Source organism: Coregonus clupeaformis, chromosome 24 (assembly GCF_020615455.1).
Source record: "Coregonus clupeaformis isolate EN_2021a chromosome 24, ASM2061545v1, whole genome shotgun sequence".
Lineage (NCBI taxonomy): Eukaryota > Metazoa > Chordata > Actinopteri > Salmoniformes > Salmonidae > Coregonus > Coregonus clupeaformis.
Genome location: NC_059215.1, coordinates 42314506 through 42336046, shown reverse-complemented (window position 1 = coordinate 42336046; position 21541 = coordinate 42314506). Strand labels below are relative to the sequence as shown.

At 43.8% G+C, this 21541-nt stretch overlaps 1 protein-coding gene across 1 annotated transcript; it reads right to left on the bottom strand.

Moving 5' to 3' along the window:
• Window positions 1-590: 590 nt before the first annotated feature.
• Window positions 591-17391, bottom strand: LOC121538551 (cadherin-13). The gene is made up of 17 exons (XM_041846678.1): window positions 17271-17391; window positions 16322-16444; window positions 15990-16139; window positions 6222-6366; window positions 5340-5515; window positions 5124-5255; window positions 4798-4983; window positions 4204-4526; window positions 3738-3880; window positions 3383-3610; window positions 2782-3003; window positions 2476-2594; window positions 2305-2382; window positions 2091-2207; window positions 1956-1997; window positions 1710-1814; window positions 591-1516 (listed from the first exon to the last, which is right to left on the bottom strand). Exons 1-17 carry the CDS (start codon window positions 17304-17306, stop codon window positions 1307-1309), a joined length of 2535 nt encoding a protein of 844 aa, XP_041702612.1. The 5' UTR covers window positions 17307-17391; the 3' UTR covers window positions 591-1306.
• Between the last annotated feature and the right edge of the window lie 4150 nt (window positions 17392-21541).

Genomic DNA, 21541 nt, shown 5'->3' with positions numbered 1-21541 from the left:
TTGGTATGGCAACTGTTTGGCATCCGACCACAAGGTGCTACAGGGGGTAGTGCGTACGGACCAGTACATCACTGGGGCTGAGATCCCTGCCATCCATGAGCTCTATACCAGGTGGTGTCAGAGGAAGACCCTAAAAACTGTCAAAGACTCCAGCCACCGAAGTCATAGACTGTTCTCTCTGCTACCGCACTGCAAGCATTACCGATGCATCAAGTCTGGAACCAACAGGACCCTGAACAGCTTCTACCCCCAAGCTATAAGACTTCTAAATAGTTAGTTAAATAGTTAATCTATAGCTACCCGGAATAGCTGCATTTAACTTTATTGCGCTAATCTCTTTTGACTCACCACATACGCAGCTGTTAGTTACTGTTTATTATCTATCCTGTTTCCTAGTCACTTTATCCCTACCTGTATGTACTTATCTTCCTCAATTACTTCGTACCCTTGCACATCTACTCTGTACTGATAACCCGTGTATATGGCCAAGTTGTCGTTACTTGTGTATTTATTCCTTGTGTTATTATTGTTCTATTTATTCCTTGTGTTATTGTTTTTATGCTTTTTCTTTCTAATTTTTTCTACTATTTATATTTTTCTCTGCATTGTTGGGAAGGGCCCATAAGTAAGTTAGTCTACACCTGTTGTTTATGAAGCATGTGATAAATAACATTTGGTTTGATAATCATCATCATAACCATCATAGGAAACAATATTAGACCATTCTGACTCAATTTATTTTGTGAAGAATAAAGTGGTAAGAAATGGTGTGGTATGTTCACTGTCATAGCACTTCACTGCAGCCATCACATTCATAAAAGCACAGAGCAAGTCAGTGACATGCAAGTATTTTCCACTACATGTCTCTCTCTATGTGTGTTCTCAGTGCAGAAATCCTGTGTTGGTTTGTGGTGGCTGGTCAATGCTGCAAGAGTGGCCACTGGCCAGTGTACTGTAGATCAGACTGTAGCCTGATATGTACAACCAGGCTCCCAACAGCACAGTTGTCCATTGGTAGATTTCATTGTTCTCCTTTCAGCACTGAGTTCCATCTTGGTCTTTGTATTGATTGATCATTGATCTTCATAGTCCTGTGTGCGTTTGATGGTTTTTGTAAAAAATGACACTGCTTGTTCTTATCCAGATTTTGCAAGAGCAAGTTTGCTGTTCTACCTCATTTGAAGAATGAGTGATCCAGTCCAGTTTATAATCCAGGAACGCGATCGGTGACCTAGCCTGTTATGCCTATGCTAACTAGCCAGTCCTGGCAGACCCTCTTGCCCCAGAGGGTGAGGGCGAGATGGGCTTAGGATGCGCTGAGGTCTGGGGTGTTGCAGATGGAGGCCAGGGTGTTGAACCTGGGGCCCAGGTAGAGGAGCGTGTCCTGGTCGAAGGGGGTCTCAGGGATGGAGATAGCATCCAGCTGGAGGTCTGTCTCTAGGTCCCCCTCTTCAGCATAGGGGTGCGGGGCATAGTCCCCTAGCTCCTCTCCTGGAACCTGCAGGGTGTACATCCTCTGGAGAAGGTGGGGGGATGGATGGAAGGAGGGTGGGAGGGAGAGATTGAAGTGAATGGAGGAGAGTGGTAGTCACAATAAGGTTAATCGACAATGAATCAAACAGTTCAACTAGTACATACAAAAAATCACAATTAGAATGTTTTTTCATTGATTACAGCCATGATTGTTTGTGACTCCTGCACATTGTTACCTGATTCATTAGAGTCATCAAGTGCCCGGATTTGTTGAGATAATGATCTTCTTCCAATGAGGAGTATCTTATTCTTGTCTTCATTGATCTGCTCACCATTGACTCCTGAGTGATCAGAAACATAATATCACTACACAGAACACACATACACACACATACAACCAACACAATGCAACATTTGTCAAGTGAAAGTCTCAGAAAAAATTGTTTGCATAAGTTAAATTGAAATATTCGATTTTGAAATACCTGTCCACAATAGCCATTGGAGCGTAATTTTGTGGGCGCACTCTGAAACAAAATGTTAAATGTTGCCACTGAGAATTTAATTGACAGGTCAAAAATTGATAAAGGTAGTAGATTTATTTGATTTCTATAGCCTACCTTGCGCAGAGAGGTTCCTCGTTGAAACTGTCCATGTTGTTGCTCTTGGTAGGAGGAGGAATACTGGGAATATCCTGAACGTACCGGTGCTCGCATACTGGCTGACTTTTGTACAGCCTGGGAAAATATATACTTGTCATGGATAAACAGTTTTCAAATATGCCCAGAATGAACCAAAAGAATAACGGTGATTGAATATTGCATGTTTCCTAACCGACATCGTCTTGACTGTTTGAAAAGCAGCTTTTGTTTCCATCTGACTGTCCACTTGGACTATGGTAGCCATAGGCACCTAGGATCAAAAACAGCATATTGTATGATGGAAAAAAGCAATGTCCAGAGAAGAACATGTGATTGTAGTGATAGTAATGTTGTCTGTGGTTACCTTGCAATCAGTTCCTGGAATCTCAATGTTAGATTTGATCAGATGTTCTCCAGAGACTTCTATAGGGATCAGCTTCAGTTCTCTCTTACAGGTCATCAGGAGGGCCAACAGTAGAAAACCTAGGAGGGACACACACACGTTTTGATTAGATACAAATCTTCCTTCAAACTAACCTGTGCTGTGCTCTTCTGTGAAGTTCTACTGTAAGTATTTAGTGGGAGCCAGTATGCCAAATCAACACTAGGTGGCGATGTAGGCCAGTTTGTATTTTCACCCAAACACAAGACTCAAAAGACTATGGTCTACCTAGTAGTAGCAGCATGGCAGCGATGACAATCCCTACAGCACTCTCTCCAATCTTGGATCCAGTGGCCCTGCGCATGCGGCAGTTGGCCACGCCTGAGCAGTCACACACAGTGACGGACAGGTTGTGGAGGGCACCCTGACCCTGCAGGTCAAACACCTTCAGCAGCAGCTCGTGGTGACCTGCGTACACTGTGTTCTCCTTCACCAGGTTCACTGTGTAGCCTGGAGGGATGTGTAGTGAGAAAGAGAGATAATAGCATTCGTTTAGCTAGTTGATGACTGCATGAAGTATAGGCCTATACTATTGAGAGACTTATGCCGCGTTCACGTGCTAGTCGGAACTAGGAAACTCTGAAATGTCCACCTTGCTAACTCGTTGTAGAAAGATGATCCTGAGTTTCCCACTTGGGAAGTATCAGAATCAACCAATAGGAAGCTCTATGCAAATAACTTACATTGATTTTAACTCTGAGGTTCCGAGCACTTGAACGTGGGTACAATAGTGGGTATGTAGAGGGTCAAAGAGCCCATATGGAATAATGTATTAGGAATGAGAGGCCAGATAGTGTGTACGAGACATTTATGAGGAGGAAAGCCTCACCATTGTTAGGGTCAATCCTCCACTTGCCCTTGACATCATTCCCTTGGAGCTGGAAGTAGAAGGGTCCGCTGTAGGGGTCTCCATCCAGGTCGTAGGCTGTGATGTTGACCTCGGAGGGCTCATCTGAGAGACACATGTCCATGGTGGCCATCTCAAGCTCTGGAAGGTTGTCATTCTGGTCCTTTAGGTGGATGTTGAGCGTTCCAGTTCCAGTCATGGGAGGCTGGCCTGTCAATCAGAGAAACTCTCAACTGACACATACTGGTGGTACTGTGAATGATATGCAGATACATTGTTATTTCACTGATATTGGTTTAATTTACTGTATTGGAATAGTACTTTTTATAGTTCTTACCATCATCAATGGCAAACAGTGTCACTTGATAGACATTGTCCTTAACGTAAGGTGACTCTCGGTCTAAGATCTTGGTTGTGGTTATTTTGCCAGTCTTTGGGTCTATTGCCACACAGTCACAAGGGTCCTTTCCTTTCACGTACCTACAAGACATGGTTTGGGCCTGTAAGCTGTATTTTCGGCTACAGGTCTAGCAAACAAAGTTGTATTCATCATCACAACATAGGATCGAAGTATGACACTTTAAGTTTAATTTTTATAAAAATCAAGAATGATCTGTGGTTCTTGCTGAGGTCAAATTAATTATAGTTATAAACTGGTAATAAACTGTAAGAACATTGTCATGGAGAACTGGCTAAATTCCCAGTCTAGCATGATGAACAAAAGGAGGTGCTGCAAAACTGTAGGAGATGCTATAGAACAGAAGTCCCACTGAAGGGCGGGTTAAATGCATCCCCAGTCTTACGTGAAGGTGTTGGCATGCTTCCTGTCCAGATCGATGGCAGTGAACGTTTCCAGGTACCAGCCCACCTCCACATTCTCCTCCACCGTCACGTTTTTGATGGCAGGGGTGAAGATGGGCGGGTCGTTGACATCCTCCACCGTGACCGTCACCTGGCGGGTGGGAAGCAGGGGTGGCGTGAGGCCTGTCAAAGATACCCCCCTTGTGGTGACCACATCCCACAGGCCCGTGGCAGAACGACCTTTGACCTTACAAGAGAAGTAGGGTGCCTCGTTCTCTACACTGACTGACAGGTTCCTCAGAGAGCCGTCTTCGTAGTCCAGAGGCTACCAGGAGACAGAGGGAGAACGTGGGTTACGGAAGGATGATTTAGTGTTTAGTCAAACAAATGAATACAGGGATATGATTATTGCAACCACATCTACAAGCCCAGTTCATCAGCTACTACTACAGGTCTGCTATTAATTTGATTGCAACAACAACAAAAATATGATTAATAGAACAACTTTAGAAAGTAATTGGCAGAAAATTAGAAAGTCTCACATGACATACATTATCTTATTTAGGTAGCATTGACTTATTTGAAAGGTAACAGACCTTTTGAACAAACAAGACTCCTTCGTTGGTCTCTGGGTCAGTGGTGATTCTGAAGTTCTGGTCCTTGTCTCCGTGGATAGTGTATTTGGCCTTCCAGGCTTCAGTACCTTTGGTATCTTGGTCTGAAACCTGGAGCCGAAGAACTGGTACATCACCGCTGTCTCTCTCCTTGATGCTTCCTGCACCCTGAAATAACATAATATCCCAGGAGGATGGACATTATAAGAGGGATATAGTTGTGGTTCCGGAGATTCATTAGTATATTTGAACAAATACCTCCACCACATCTTGTGATAAAGAGAAGAGGATAGAATTATGTTGCCCACCGTTTGCCCAGTGAAGACAGGCAGATGGTTGTTTCCATCATTTATATTGATGATGGTTGTACAGGTGCTGGAGAGCTGAACCACTTCTCCACGGTCTTTAGCCTCCACCAGGATGGTGTATTTCTCTGATTTCTGAAGTGGATGATTGAAACAGTCACAATATAGTTAACAGTTCATGAAAGAAAGATTATAGACATAAGTAGAGGCCCCTCTTACCTCATGGTCCAGACACCCTTTGAATTTGATGCCTTCAGTTTCACCAGTTTGCTGAAGGAAAAATTCCAGGTCGTCTGGGGGTGTAGGGGTGATGGAGACAATCTTCAGGTCAAAGGTGCCATTGTTTGTGTTCTTTTTATCTTTATCTTTTGCATTAACAGTTGCCAGGAAATATCCTGATTTGAGAGGAAACAGAGAGTTATGGTTTCAGAGGCCCCAATTCAACCAATCATAGATAAAGGACAACCACACCGCAGGTTCACTCAAAATGTTTACTCTGTGTGTTTCACAGCAAAATCTGTTGTCAATGTCTGCAATTTGTGTCGATTTTAAAGTAACTGTCCATTGAAAATCTCACTTTTAAAAGTGTATATTCTGTTAACTCATACCCAAATAATGTTGTTGACTCATTCTATACTCATATTTGTGGCCAAAGCATAAATTGTAGAAAGAAACACTTTTTAAAAAACCATCTAAAAACAGACCGCTTCAAAAATGCTTGCTATTTCCTTATAGAGGATGATGTCATCCTCCTGAGGAGGATTAGCTGGCCAATCACTCACATTAATATATTTAATGACCGGTACACGCCCACACCATTCTGTTGTTGGGGTGTGCCCACACCATTCCAACACAGAACAGCTGTTTTTTAACATACTTAATTAAACATTTTTGGAAGGAAAACTATTTCACTCATATTATAAATAATTATTATAACTATTATAGAAATTTGGAAACACTTGACAGTTACTTTAACAACACATCATAAACATTCTGAGTGAACCCACCGTGTGGTTTTTCTTGATCTGCAATAAATAAAAGTAAGAAAGCAAGACAGTAAGAATAAAATAAAGAAAGATACAAACAAATAAAGCATATTACCTTGTGAAGCAGACTCATTCAGGTTGATGATGTGGAGGTTGTTCTCGAAAACAGGTGGGTTGTCATTGATGTCTAGAATCTCAATCTCTACTCCCAGTCGGGTGTCCACTACATTATTGGTTGCATCTCTGGCCTCAAATGTCAGCTGTAGTCCCATGTGATAAGGAAGATGTGAATCAATTCACCAATCAATCAACCAACCAACCAACCAATCAATACATCAACCAATCAAGCAAACTATCAAACAATCAAGCAACACATTTAATAAAAACTAAAAGTAAAACATGGAATAATAAAAGTAATGATAAATACACAATGAGTAACGATAAGAGCCATTTATGTTTCATCCGAAAATGTGGTCTGAAGTTCCGTATGGAGGGTGTGACGCAACTGCGGAGCCTCCGGAGGCATGCATAGGCCAAGTTTAGCTGCGTACCGCATCACTGTGTACCTCCCAAATGTTTTAACAATGCGGAGGGCTCCGTATAGCTTCGTATTGACATGATTGGTTGATGGTAGGTGGGGGCGGGAGGTCCTGTATGAACACAAACTCACTTCCTTGACAACTTCCATCACAACAGCGCTGCGCTGCTCCACGAAGCGCAAGAAGTATGAATGCCCTGACTTCTGCAGAGGCCTTATCACCGTAAATGCTGCATGGCCAATGCAGATGTCGGATTGGCCATGCAACGCCTTTAACTTGGTTATATTCACGGAGTACCAGGAATAAAGTGACAGATTGTAAACAGTAGCAGCATTGTATGTGATGTGTCAAAAAAGTGAGTGTAAAAAGGGTTAATGCTGATAGTCCAGGTAGCTATTTGATTAAATATTTAACTAACTATTTAGCTGTCTTATGGCTTGGGGGGTAGAAGCAGTTCAGGGTCCTGTTGGTTTCAGACTTGGTGCATCGGTACCACTTGCTGTGCGGTAGTAGAGAAAACAGTCTATGACGTGGGTGGCTGGAGTCTTTTTAAGGCCGAGCTCCCTGCCATCCAGGACCTCTCTACCAGGCGGTATCAGAGGTCCTGGATGGCAGTGAGCTCGGCCCCAGTGATCTACTGGGCTGTACACACTACCCTCTGTATCGCCTTGCAGTCGTATGCCAAGCAGTTGCCATACCAAGCAGTGATGCAGTCAGTTAAGATGCTCTCAATGAAGCAGCTGTAGAATTTTTGAGGATCTGAGGGCCCGAGCCAAATCTTTCAGCCTGCTGAGGGGGAAGAGGCATTGTAGTGTCCTATTCACGACTGTGTTGGCGTGTGTGGACCATGATAGATCCTTAGTGATGTGGACATCGAGGACCCGCTCCACTACAGCCCCGTCGATTTGAATGGGGGCGTGCTCGGCCCTCAGTTTCCTGAAGTCTACGATCAGCTCCTTTGTCTTACAGACGTTGAGGGAGACGTTGTTGTCCTGGTACCACACTGCCAGGTCTCTGACCTCCTCCCTATAGGCTTTCATTGTTGTCGGTGATCAGGCCTACCACCTTTGTGTCGTCGGCAAACTATTGGAGTCGAGTGCAGCCATGCAGTCGTCAGTGACCAGGGTGTACAGGAGGGGACTAAGCACGCACCCCTGAGGGGCCCCCATGTTGAGGTTCAGCATGCCAGATGTGTTGTTGCCTACCCTCACCACCTGGGAGTGGCCTGTCAGGAAGTCCAGGATACAGTTGTAGAGGGAGGTGTTTAGTCCCAGGGTCCTTAGCTTAGTGATGAGCTTGGATGGCACTAAGATTTTGAATGCTGAGCTGTAGTCAATGAACAGCATTCTCACATACGTAGATGTTCCTCTTGTCTATGTGGGGAAAGAACAACCCCATGTCATGACTATATATAGTGAAAAAACACACCAATCTCTTTCCTAATTTCTTTAAACAATAAAAGCTAATTTATTATACAGCTGTACAGTGGATTGTTAGCGGTGTTGTGGTGTGGTGTGTTCGTAACCAAGTGGGAAAAATCTACTTGAACGGCCCTCCAACTGGTATTTACTATTTAAATCACCCATGAATCACCTTGTGATAGGGGGAATGGAAACTTGTTGTGTGCAACAGGGAGGGGCAATTGAATGGAAAATTCAATTGTTAAAACATTTTTAGCCTGTCTATGGGTTAGAGGTTTGACGTGTTATGTTCGACCCGGTCAGTTTTTCACTACAAAGCACCAGAAAATGGCCAAAAAAAATAAGCTCACCTGCTTTTACACTATGGTTTGACTGTTAGATGTTCAATGTCTCTTTTGAAATACATATTTAAAAACTAATAGTTTCACCATATTAAAATGATAGATCAGTTCACGTAACAGGTTGACCTTAAAATGAAGGACAGATGTAAACTAATCACTAATGCTTCCAAGATGGCGTAGCAGTGCGGTCGCGGTTTTATTCATTGTCCTAGTGTAAATATCCCGTTTCTTGTTTTTTTGGTCTATTTTGTATATATTTCTCAATTTTTACTTTTCATTCTTTAAATAAATATACTTTCCTGCAACCCGCCTCACCCAACGTGGAAAGGATTCTATTATTTCTTTATAACTTTCATCAAGAACCTTAAGCTGAAACTAGTGTAGCTGCAACTGAATGGCTACTTGCTATTAGTCACCGTTAGCGTCTTCACCATTGTCCGTGGCCTACACTATCCACCAGCCAGCTCTAGCTCTAGCCTGGACAATTCGTCGGCCAGTCTGCACAGCGTGCTATCGACCCAGAGCTTATCGGACTTTCTGCCGGAATCACTGGACCCTAGCGCCGGATCATCGCAACCAGCTAGCTAGCTGCAACCTGTTGTTGGCTAATTACCATTGCCCTATAGCAAGCACCAGTTAGCCTTGAGCTAGCCTCAGGCCCATCTCCCGGCTATCTACCTCTCTGTCAACTGGACGGGACCTCCTAGTGTTGACACTGAGCCCCGCCGATCCAACATGACTGGTTTGCCGACGAAATCGTCTAATGTGGTTTCAACAGGCTTCCCGTTGCGACGACCACGAAGATCCATCTGCTAGCCCCGGCCCGCTAGCACACGCAAACTACAACTGTGCTCCCTGCTAGCTGTGCTGAAGCACCAATTTGAACTGCTCTCGGACTCACATATTGCTGTTCACTGGACCTTATGATCACTCAGCTGCACAGCTGATGCCTGCTGGACTGTTCCTTTACACGGTACCCTGTTTATTCTGTTTAGCCTCAGCCCAAACTTTATCGCTATTACCAGTTGTTGTCTTAGCTCTCTCTAATAACACCTGTGATTGCTTTATGCCTCTCTCCCTTGTCAATATGCCTTGCCTATTGCTGTTTGGGTTAGTTCTTATTATACAATTTCACTGTAGAACCCCTAGTCCCTTTCAAACTGCCTCAAATAGTTCCTTTCTTCCACCCCACATACACGCCGAGACCGGCTCAATCGGTGCCTCCAGTGATGCTATCTCTTTCATTGTTACCCAACGCATAGGTTTACCTCCACTGTACTCATATCCTTCCATATCCTTTTCTGTACATAATGCCCTGAATCTTTTCTACAACGCCCGGAGAACTGCCCCCTTTATTCTATGTACCCAACGCACTAGAAGACCAGTTCTTAAAGCCTTTAGTCGTATCCTTATTCTAGTCCTCCTCTGTTCCTCTGGTGATGTAGAGGCTAACCCAGGCCCTGCAGCCCCCAGTATCACTCCTACTCCCCAGGAGCTATCATTTGTTGACTTCTGTAACCGTAAAAGCTTTGGTTTTCTGCACGTAAATATCAGAAGCCTCCTTCTTAAGTTTGAGTTATTCACTGCGTTAGCACACTCCGCCAACCCTGATGTTCTAGCAGTGTCTGAATCCTGGCTTAGGAAGGCCACCAAAAATTCTGAAATTTCCATCCCCAACTATAACATTTTCCGTATAGATAGAACTGCCAAAGGGGGTGGAGTTGCAATCTACTGTAGAGATAGCCTGCAGAGCTCTATCATACTATCCAGGTCTGTGCCCAAACAGTTTGAGCTTCTACTTCTAAAAATCCACCTTTCCAGAAATAAATCTCTCACTGTTGCCGCTTGCTACAGACCCTCCTCAGCCCCCAGCTGTGCCCTGGACACCATATGTGAATTGATTGCCCCCCCATCTATCCTCAGAGTTCGTACTGCTTGGTGACCTAAATTGGGATATGCTTAACACCCCGGCCATCCTACAATCTAAACTAGATGCCCTCAATCTCACACAAATTATCAAAGAACCTACCAGGTACAACCCTAAATCCGTAAACATGGGTACCCTCATAGATATCATCCTGACTAACTTACCCTCTAAATACACCTCCGCTGTCTTCAACCAGGATCTCAGAGATCACTGCCTTATTGCCTGCGTCCGTAACGGGTCCGCGGTCAAACAACCACCCCTCATCACTGTCAAACGCTCCCTAAAACACTTCAGCGAGCAGGCCTTCCTAATTGACCTGGCCCAGGTATCCTGGATGGATATAGATCTCATTCCGTCAGTAGAGGATGCCTGGTTGTTCTTTAAAAGTAATTTCCTCTCAATCTTAAATAAACATGCCCCATTCAAAAAATACAGAACTAAGAACAGATATAGCCCCTGGTTCTCCTCAGACTTGACTGCCCTTGACCAGCACAAAAACATCCTGTGGCGTACTGCATTAGCATCAAATAGCCCCCGCGATATGCAACTTTTCAGGGAAGTTAGGAACCAATATACACAAGCAGTTAGGAAAGCAAAGGCTAACTTTTTTCAAACAGAAATTTGCATCCTGTAGCACTAACTCCAAAACGTTTTGGGACACTGTAAAGTCCATGGAAAATAAGAGCACTTCCTCCCAGCTGCCCACTGCACTGAGGCTAGGAAACACTATCACCACCGATAAATCTACAATAATCGAGAATTTCAACAAGCATTTTGATACGGCTGGCCATGCTTTCCACCTGGCTACCACTACCCCGGCCACCAGCTCTGCACCCTCCGCTGCAACTTGCCCATGCCCCCCCGCTTCTCCTTCACACAAATCCAGACAGCTGATGTTCTGAAAGAGCTGCAAAATCTGGACCCCTACAAATCATCTGGGCTAGACAATCTGGACCCTTTCTTTCTAAAACTAGCCGCCAAAATTGTCGCAACCCCTATTACTAGCCTGTTCAACCTCTCTTTCGTAACGTCTGAGATCCCCAGAGATTGGAAAGCTGCCGCGGTCATCCCCCTCTTCAAAGCGGGTGACACTCTAGATCCAAACTGTTACAGACCCATATCCATCCTGCCCTACCTTTCAAAAGTTTTGAAAGCCAAGTTAACAAACAGATCACCGACCATTTCGAATCCCACCGTACCTTCTCCGCTATGCAATCTGGTTTCCGAGCTGGTCATGGGTGCACTTCAGCCACGCTCAAGGTCCTAAACGATATTATAACCGCGATCGATAATAGACAGTACTGTGCAGCCGTTTTCATTGACCTGGCCAAGGCTTTCGACTCTGTCAACCACCGCATTCTTATTGGCAGACTAAATAGCCTTGGTTTCTCAAATGACTGCCTCGCCTGGTTCACCAACTACTTCTCTGATAGAGTTCAATGTGTCAAATCGGAGGGCCTGTTGTCTGGATCTATGGGAGTCTCTATGGGGGTGCCACAGGGTTCAATTCTTGGGCCGACTCTTTTCTCTGTGTATCAATGATGTCACTCTTGCTGTGGTGATTCTCAGATCCACCTCTACGCAGACGACACCATTTTGTATACATCTGGCCGTTCATTGGACAGTGTTAACAAACCTCCAAACGAGCTTCAATGCCATACAACACTCCTTCAGTAGCCTCCAACTGCTCTTAAACACTAGTAAATGCATGCTCTTCAACCGAACGCTGCTTGCACCCGCCCACCCGACTAGAATCACTACTCTCGACGGGTCTGACCTAGAGTATGTGGACAACTACAAATACCTAGGTGTCTGGTTAGACTGTAAACTCTCCTTCCAGACTCACATTAAGAATCTCCAATCCAAAGTTAAATCTAGAATCGGTTTCCTATTTCGCAACAAAGCCTCCTTCACTCATGCTGCCAAACATGCCCTCGTAAAACTGACTATCCTACCGATCCTTGACTTCGGCGATGTCATTTACAAAATAGCCTCCAACACTCTACTCAGCAAATTGGATGTAGTCTATCACAGTGCCATCCGTTTTGTCTCCAAAGCCCCATATACTACCCACCACTGTGACCTGTACGCTCTTATTGGCTGGTCCTCACTACATATTTGTCGCCAAACCCACTGGCTCCAGGCCATCTATAAATCACTGCTAGGCAAATCCCCGCCTTATCTTCGCTCATTGGTCACCATAGCAACACCCACCCGTAGTATGCGCTCCAGCAGGTATATCTCACTGGTCATCCCCAAAGCCAACACCTCCTTTGGCCGCCATTCCTTCCAGTTCTCTGCTGCCAATGACTGGAACAAATTGCAAAAATCTCTGAAGCTGGAGACACTTATCTCCCTCACTAACTTTAAGCATCAGTTGTCAGAGCACCTTACCGATCACTATACCTGTACACAGCCCATCTGAAATTAGCCCGCCCAACTACCTCATCCCTATATTGTTATTTATTTTGCTCATTTGTACCCCAGTATCTCTATTTGCACATCATCTCTTGCACATCTATCATTCCAGTGTTAATACTAATTGTAATTATTTTGCACTATAGCCTATTTATTGCCTTACCTCCATAACTTGCTACATTTGCACACACTGTATTTATACTTATTTCTGTTGTATGTTTGACTTTGTTTTGTTTTACCCCATATGTAACTCTGTGTTGTTGTTTTTATCGCACTGCTTTGCTTTATCTTGGCCAGGTCGTAGTTGTAAATGAGAACTTGTTCTCAACTGGCTTACCTGGTTAAATAAAGGTGAAATAAAAATAAAAATAAAACTAATCACATGAAATAATCTTCAGAAATAACTTTGTCAAAGCAACACAGTAACTAGGGCTTTACAATGATGGTGAAAACGTTTAGTATTTTGGGAGGTTAGTGGGGTAAATTCTTCCTAGAAGTCACAGTGGGTGTGCAGAGGGATGTCAAAATTCAGAATTTTTATACTTTAGCAAGTCTTTATTTGTATTGAAAATATGATTTATTTAATTATTCATGTGGTATATATTAAAGGGCACTTCATTTAACATAACATAAAATTCAATATTGTTGCAGTATTTCTATGTAACATATTAAAGGGACGCAAAGGGCACTCATTTCGTAGAAAGACCCAGTACATGTTAAGTTCTGCCAGTTGGACGTTGGTTGCAATGCTCTCGTCAAGTTTGTTTGTTTATTTGTCATATGCACATGAAAGATATGGAGTCACTACATGACCGATAATGTATCATGTTTGTAATAATTTCGTAGTCATTTTGAACAAATATATTGTAGTGGCGGTAACCTATTAATAGATTTGGAGGTGTGGCTGGTTGGGGGGCGTGGCTTTGTCTTCATGCCTTTTGACCTCCCATGAGTCCGGATTGTCATGCCTGTTAATGTGTTATGTTGTGGTCTGCAATTATAATAGCCTACTAAAGTTTAATTGTGAAGACAGTCACCATTTTGTTACAATATGATTTGGCAAAAGAAATAAAAATATATTGCTACACATTTGAAGAAAAAAATATATTTCTTACAACTACATTTAAATGCATGTTGGAATATATGTAAAATATATCGCTAAGAATGTATTTTGAAATACATTAAATAAATGTTCCAATGCATTTAACATATATTGTGATATACATTTGACATACATTTATATATACACTACCGATCAAAAGTTTGGGGTCATTTAGAATTGTCCTTATTTACGAAAGAAACGCAATTATTTTGTCCATTAAAATAACATCAAATTGATTAGTGTAGACATTGTTAATGTTGTAAATGGCTATTGTAGCTGGAAACTGCTGATTTTTTATGGAATATCTACATAGGCGTACAGAGGCCCATTATCAGCAACCATCAGTCCTGTGTTCCAATGGCACGTTGTGTTTGCTTATCCAAGTTTATCATTTTAAAAGGCTAATTGATCATTAGAAAACCCTTTTACAATTATGTTAGAACAGCTGAAAACTGTTGTGCTGATTAAAGAAGCAATAAAACTGGCCAATACATTCCGTAATATACGTTGGAATGTACACTGAACAAAAATATAAACGCAACATGCAACAATTTCAAAGATTTTACTGAGTTACAGTTCATATAAGGAAATCAGCCAATTGAAATAAATTCATTAGGCCCTAATCTATTTCTGGGAATACAGATATGTGTTACAGGAGGGGGTCGCAGTTCCGGAGCGACCCACTAGGTGTCATCCTCCGACAACCTTAGGCACCTTCTCACTCACAGTCTGGACTAATCATTATCTTATTGGTGTCACCTGTGTCTACCTGTTCACCTGTGTATTTATGCCCTCACTTCCCTGTGTTCCCTTGCTCTGTTTTCTCTGCTAGTTCTCGATGCCAAACAGTACTAATCAGTGTCTGATCGCGAGACGTATGTACAGGTACTTGAGAAGTGTTCTCCCTCTTTCATTGTTATTGTCAGTCTTAGTTAGTATTACATATGTTTGCTGTCAGCCTCTTTTTGGAGACCAATTTGCCCCTCCTTTATTTTTTCGTGACAAGTCTGTTATTTTGTATCCTGGTTTTGGGACCACCAGTAAAGATCCTTGTTTCACCATCTCTGCCTACTGCCTACTGTCTATCCTGCACCACACCTGGGTCACACCTCTCACCAACCCTTACAGATATGCATCTGTTGGTCACAGACACTGTACCTTAAAAAAAAAGTTGTGCCGTGGATCAGAAAACCAGTCAGTATCTGGTGTGACCACCATTTGCCTCATGCAGCGTGACACATCTCCTTCGCATAGAGTTTATCAGGCTGTTGATTGTGGCCTGTTGAATGTTTTCCCACTCCTCTTCAATGGCTGTGCGAAGTTGCTAGATATTGGTGGGAACTGGAACACGCTGTCGTACACGTCGATTCAGAGCATCCCAAACATGCTCAATGGGTGACATGTCTGATGAGTATGCAGGCCATGGAACAACTGGGACATTTTCAGCTTTCAGGAATCGTGTACAGACATGGGGCCGTGCATTATCATGCTGAAACATGAGGTGATGGTGGCGGATGAATGGCACAACAATGGGCCTCAGGATCACGTCACGGTATCTCTGTGCATTCAAATTGCCATTGGTAAAATGCAATTGTGTTCATTGCCTGTAGCTTATGCCTGCCCATACCATAACCCCACCGCTACCATGGGGCACTCTGTTCACAACGTTGACATCAGCAAACCGCTCGCCCACACGACACCATACACACACTGTCTGCCATCTGCCCAGTACAGGTGAAACTGGGATTCATCCGTGAAGAGCACACTTCTCCAGTGTGCCAGTGGCCATTCAAGGCGAGCATTTGCCCACTGAAGTCGGTTATGACGCTGAATTGCAGTCAGGTCAAGACCCTGGTGAGGACGACGAGCACTCAGATGAGCTTCCCTGAGACAGTTTCTGACAGTTTGTGCAGAAATTATTCGGTAGTGCAAACCCACAGTTTCATCAGCTGTCCGGGTAGTTGGTCTCAGACAAAAAAAATTCAGTGTATTTAAAATGTATAGAATTATAATTTTTTCAAATAAAATATTTGGCCAATTGTAAATATGTCACATGTATCCTGAAATGTTTTTTAAATGTTTTTTTTATTTTTATTTATTTAATTTTATGGGTAATGAGTGCCATTCTCTCCCACCTTAAGTTTATTGTGATCCTCGTAGTTTAGTTTTCCATGAACTAAGATCTCTCCGGTGTTTGTATTGACGGACAGTATTCCTTTGGGGTCCAGATCAACACCTTGGCCATGTAGATGGAAACCCACACGGAAATTCTTCTCTACGTTAATCTGAAACAAAACATCCATTCAGTGCATGACCTTGTTTGTGTGCATGTGCACACTTGTCCGTCCGCCCGCCTGTCCGACCATGTATGTTTGTGCGGGCATGTGGGTGTGTTTGGGTGATATGTGATTACATGGAAAAAGGAGGTGTTTCCCTCTCGACAAAAGAGTTTGTGATCTTTACTTACATTCCCCAGTACATGAGGATAAGGTCCGGGCCTCTCCTCCTCGATCTTAAAAGAGTCTATGATCCAGACTCTCTTCTGCCGATGCAGTAACTCTTCACAGGACACACTGACAATCCCCAGACACTACAGAGCAAACCAGACAAGAATAGATACATTGGTTAGAAAAAAGGTATTCCCCTGAAAGGTGAGCCTGTCTCTATTGTGAGTAGTGCCCCAATAATGTACGGTTAAAGTGTACATAAGAATGAATGGGGCTGAATGTGAGTCCCTCTGTCTGTGGGACTGAAAGCCATGGGAACATAAAGACTCTTAGCTGAGCTCATCTCACCACAATCTTAATCGCCATCTTACTGGTCACACCTGTAAAGGGGACCGGTCTCATGATTCTCTCATTATGTAAACGTGTCAACGTACACTTTACTATACTTTGACCATGAGAGAGAAGGCAAATGATAGCATGAAGTATTTTGGTTGCCTTAGTGTTAGTTATTAGACCCTGTGAGGTCCTGTTACTTGGTTGTTTAGGTCTTCCCTCACACATTGTCATGAGATAATTACATACCTTGAAGCATCAATATAAGTGCATTTCCTTATACAGTATATTGACTTGACCTACTGGTTATTGCAATTCAGGTTTTGATGAAAATAACATGAATTATTAAGGTACTAAACACTGCAAAAAAATTTGATGATTCCAGATTTTACCCACCTTCCAGACCCAAAGATCTAAAGCACTATATATTCAACAAGAAATGCTTTAACTCTGGTTGCTTAATCAGTATGATAAATTAGATTTAAATATGCTATTTAAATCCTGGTCTGAAAGAACACAGAAAGTCCCATTCCAAACTGTATCCAAATGAATGGTTGAGCATGATAAGCCACTGTGTCTGCCCATCAGTCCATGGACCCTCTATTCAGCAGATTGATCTCAAACATCAAACCTTACCAGTGTCATGAGCAGACAGGTAGTTCTAATCTCCATATTGTATCCAGATGTGTGAGCTGATCTGGTACTCCAATGCCACAGAGTGTGGTCTTGTCCCTAAATACAGTACAGATACAGTCCACCTGAGGTGAAAACACAGCTGAAGAGACGTGTCCTGGCTTCGGCTACAGTATTTATGGGCGGGAGGGCAGACTGAAATGGGTGATGTCATACACTTCTGCACAATTCAAAAACCCTGCAGTAGCTGGGTGTAAGCTGAAACCTGGTTTTAGGAAGAAAGATGTGTATAATAAGAATTTGGTGTGTGCTTATAATTGTCCTGTTTCACACATGTTCAACTGTGCTATACGCATATCCCAACTCCACCTGAGACACCCTAAGAGAGCAGGGTCATGGCCAGCCATTATCAACAGCGACCCTGGATCAATTATGGTCAAGTGCCATGCTCAAGGGCACATCGACAGTTTTTTCACTTTGTCTGCTCGAGGATTCAAGCTAGTGACCTTTCGGTTACTGGCCCCAACGCTCTAACAGCTAGGCTACCTGCTGCCCTACCTGCCGTGTGTGTGTGTGTGTATGTGTATTTGTATTTGTATTTGTATTTGTATTTGTATTTATTATGGATCCCCATTAGCTGCTACCAAGGCAGCAGTTACTCTTCCTGGGGTCCAGCAAAATTAAGGCAGTTATACAATTAAAAACATCACAATACATTCACAACAGATTTCACAACACATTAAGTATGTGCCGTCAGGCCACTACTTTACTACCACATATCTATAACACAAAATCCATGTGTACGTGTGTGTATAGTGCGTATGTTATCGTGTGTGTGTATGTATGTGTCTGTGCCTGTGTTTGTGTCTCTTCACAGTCCCCGCTGTTCCATAAGGTGTATGTGTGTGTGTGTGTGTGTACGTTTTACTAAACTTGTGAGTACCAGAAGTCCTCACAAATATACTAAACCAACAAAAATTCAGAAAAGTGAATCGGTCCTCACTTCAAAAAAGGCTATTTTAGGCTTAGGGGTTAGGTTTAGGGTTACAGAAGGGACCAGAAGTCCCCACAAGAATAGTTAACACACACACACACACACACACACACACACACATACACACACACACACACACACACACACACACACACACACACACACACACACACACACATTCCAGCCATTACAATGAGCCCATCTTCCTATAGCTCCTCCCACCAGCCTCCACTGACACACACACACACACAAATAAAATCAAATTATTTGTCACATGCTTTGTAAACAGCAGGTGGAGACTAACAGTGAAATGCTAGTTGTTGTGTTACCGCCTTAATTCAAAATTGATTAAATAGACTTTCTCAACCATCTACACACAATACCCCATAAGGACAAAGTGAAAACATGTTTTTAGAAATGTTTGCAAATGAAACCATAAATATCTAATTTACATACGTTTTCACACCCCTGAGTCAATACATGTTAGAATCACCTTTGGCAGCGATTACAGCTGTGTGTCATTCTGGGTAAGTCTCTAAGAGCTTTGCATACCTGAATTGTACAATATTTGCCCATTATTCTTTAAAAATTCTTCAAGCTCTGCCAAATTGGTTGTTGATCATTGATAGACAACCATTATAAAGTCTTGCCTTAGATTTTCAAACAGATTTAAGTCAAAACTGTAACTCAGGAATATTCACTGTCTTCTTGGTAAGCAACTCCAGTGTAGATTTGGCCTTGTGTTTTAGGTTATTGTCCTGCTGAATGGTGAATTAATCTCCCTGTGTCTGGTGGAAAGCAGACTGAGCAAAGCTTTGCCTGTGCTTAGCTACATTCCATTTATTTTTCATCCTGAAAAACTCCCCAGTCCTTAACAATTACAAGCATACAGATAACGTGATTCAGCCACCACTATGCTTGAAAATATGGAGAGTGGTACTCAGTAATGTGTTGCCCCAAATACAACACTTTTGTATTCAGGAACGTTTTTGCGGAATTAATTTAGTGCCTTGATGCAAACAAAGATGCATGTTTTGGAATATTTTTATTCTGTACAGGCTTCCTTCTTTTCAATCTGTCAATTAGGTTAGTAATATGGAGTAACTACAATGTTGTTGATCCATCCTCAGTTTTCTTCTATCACAGCCATAACTGTTTTTACGTCACCATTGTTTTCATGGTGAAATCCCTGAGCTTCCTCTCAGGCAACTGAGTTAGGAAGGACACCTGTATCTTTGCAGTGTCTGGGTGTATTGATACACCATCCAAAGTGTAATTAATAACTTTACCATGCTCAAAGGGATATTCAATGTCTGCTTTTTTTTACCCATCTACCATGGGTGAAAGGCATTGGAAAACCTCCCTGGTCTTTGTGGTTGAATCTGTGTTCGAAATTCACTGCTCGACTGAGGGACCATACAGATCATTGTATGTGTGGGGTACAGATATGAGGTAGTCATTCAAAAATCATGTTAAACACTATTATTGCACATAGAGTGAGTCCATGCAACTTATTATGTGACTTGTTAGGCACATTTTTAAGCCTGAACTTATTTAGGCTTGCCAGAATAAAGGGGTTGAATTATTATTGACTCAAGACATTTCAGCTTTGAAAATATAATTCCTGTCATTTATACGCAGGGAGTCAAGAAGAAGGTGAAGAAGGTGAGTTTAATAATAAGAAAAATTAAGATAAAAAGTTGTGTACTGAACATAAACAAAACCAATACTGCCTGAAGACTGAGGCTACTGAGGGCTAAATAAAGGGAGAGTAATCAGGGTGATGATGCTGTCTAGGTGTGCATAACGATGGGGAGCAGGTGTGCGCAATGATGGTTGCCAGGTGTGCGATGGTTAGTAGACCGGCAACGTCGAGTGCCGGAGCGGGATAGCGGGAGTAGGCATGACAGTACCCCCCTCCTGATGCGCGGCCAGGGGGACGGCCCCGAGGGCGAGGAACGGGCCGGTCCGGAAGGATTAGGTGGAAATCCCGGACGATGTTGGGATCCAGGATGTCGTCCACTGGGACCCAACAGCGCTCCTCTGGACCATAACCCTCCCAGTCCACCAGGTACAGGAGCCGATCCCCACAACGTCGGGAGTCCAGGAGAGACCTGACTGCATAGGCAGGGCTCCTATCAATGTCCAGGGGAGGTGGAGGGGTGTCGCCGGGGACGGCACCAGCCAGGGGACCAGGAACCACCGGCCTGAGAAGGGAAACATGAAAAGAGGGTGAGATTCTGTCATTAGTGGGGAGTTGTAATCTAAAGGTTACCTCGTTGAACGTCCAGAGGACCTTAAAGGGCAGGCTTCCTACAGGGCAGGCGGAGCGAGAGGTTCCTGGTAGAGAGCCAGACGTGATCAGCAGGATGGAATATGGGAGCCTCACTGCGGAGGTGGTCTGCCTGCTCCTTCTGTAGACGGACAGCGTGCTGGAGCCTCACGTGGGCATCGTTCCAAACCCCCTTTACGCACCTGAACCACTCGTCCACCGCAGGAGCTTTGGTCTGGCTCGGGTCCATGGAGCCATGGCTGGCTGATATCCCGGGACACTATGGAAGGGGGTCAGCCCGGTGGAGGAGTGACGCAGTGAATTCTGGGCGTACTCCGCTCAGGGAAGGAACCGGGCCTACTGGTCCTGGCAGTGACTCCTAAGGAACCTACCCAGCTCCTGGTTCATCCTCTCCACCTGCCCATTGGACTGAGGCCAGTACCTGGAAGTGAGGCTGACCGTGACCCCCAGCTTCTCCATGAAGGCTTTCCTTGGGGGCCAAGGTCAGAGACGATGTCCTCCGTTAGGCCATTGTGCCGGAAGACCTGCTGGAACAGTGCCTCAGTGACCAGGAGAGCGGTAGGGAGACCATAGAGAGGTATACATGTCAGGATTGAGAGAATCTGTCCACAACAACCATAATAGTAGTGAAACCATCAGAAGAGGGGAGATCAGTGACGAACTCAATGGACAGATGAGACCAAGGCCGCTGAGGCACGGGAAGGGGAAGGGGTTTCCCTGCTGGAGCGTGCTGGGAGCAGGAGTTGACATAGCGAGCAATGTACTGCGCCAAGGTGGGCCTCCAGTACATTCCGTAGATACTGTAGATTGAATAGTGCGGGTGATACCTGAGTGTCCAGCGACGAGAGATGTGTGCGCCCAGGTCAACAGCTGATCCCCGTCGGAACGTAGGTGCGCTCTGGAAGACAGATAGCAGGCACGGGTTCCCTCTCCAGAGCCTGGCGAATGACCACATCTACATCCCAAAGGACGGGGGCAATGACTCGG

Bases quoted from the DNA above. Each gene is read 5' to 3' on its own strand.
- LOC121538551 (XM_041846678.1), bottom strand. From the start codon at position 17,306: ATGGAGATTAGAACTACCTGTCTGCTCATGACACTG. The intron at 16,445-17,270 runs GTAAGGTTTGAT...TTTGCTCTGTAG, and splicing joins CCTGTCTGCTCATGACACTG to TGTCTGGGGATTGTCAGTGT. The intron at 5,256-5,339 runs GTAAGAGGGGCC...CATCCACTTCAG, and splicing joins AAGGGTGTCTGGACCATGAG to AAATCAGAGAAATACACCAT.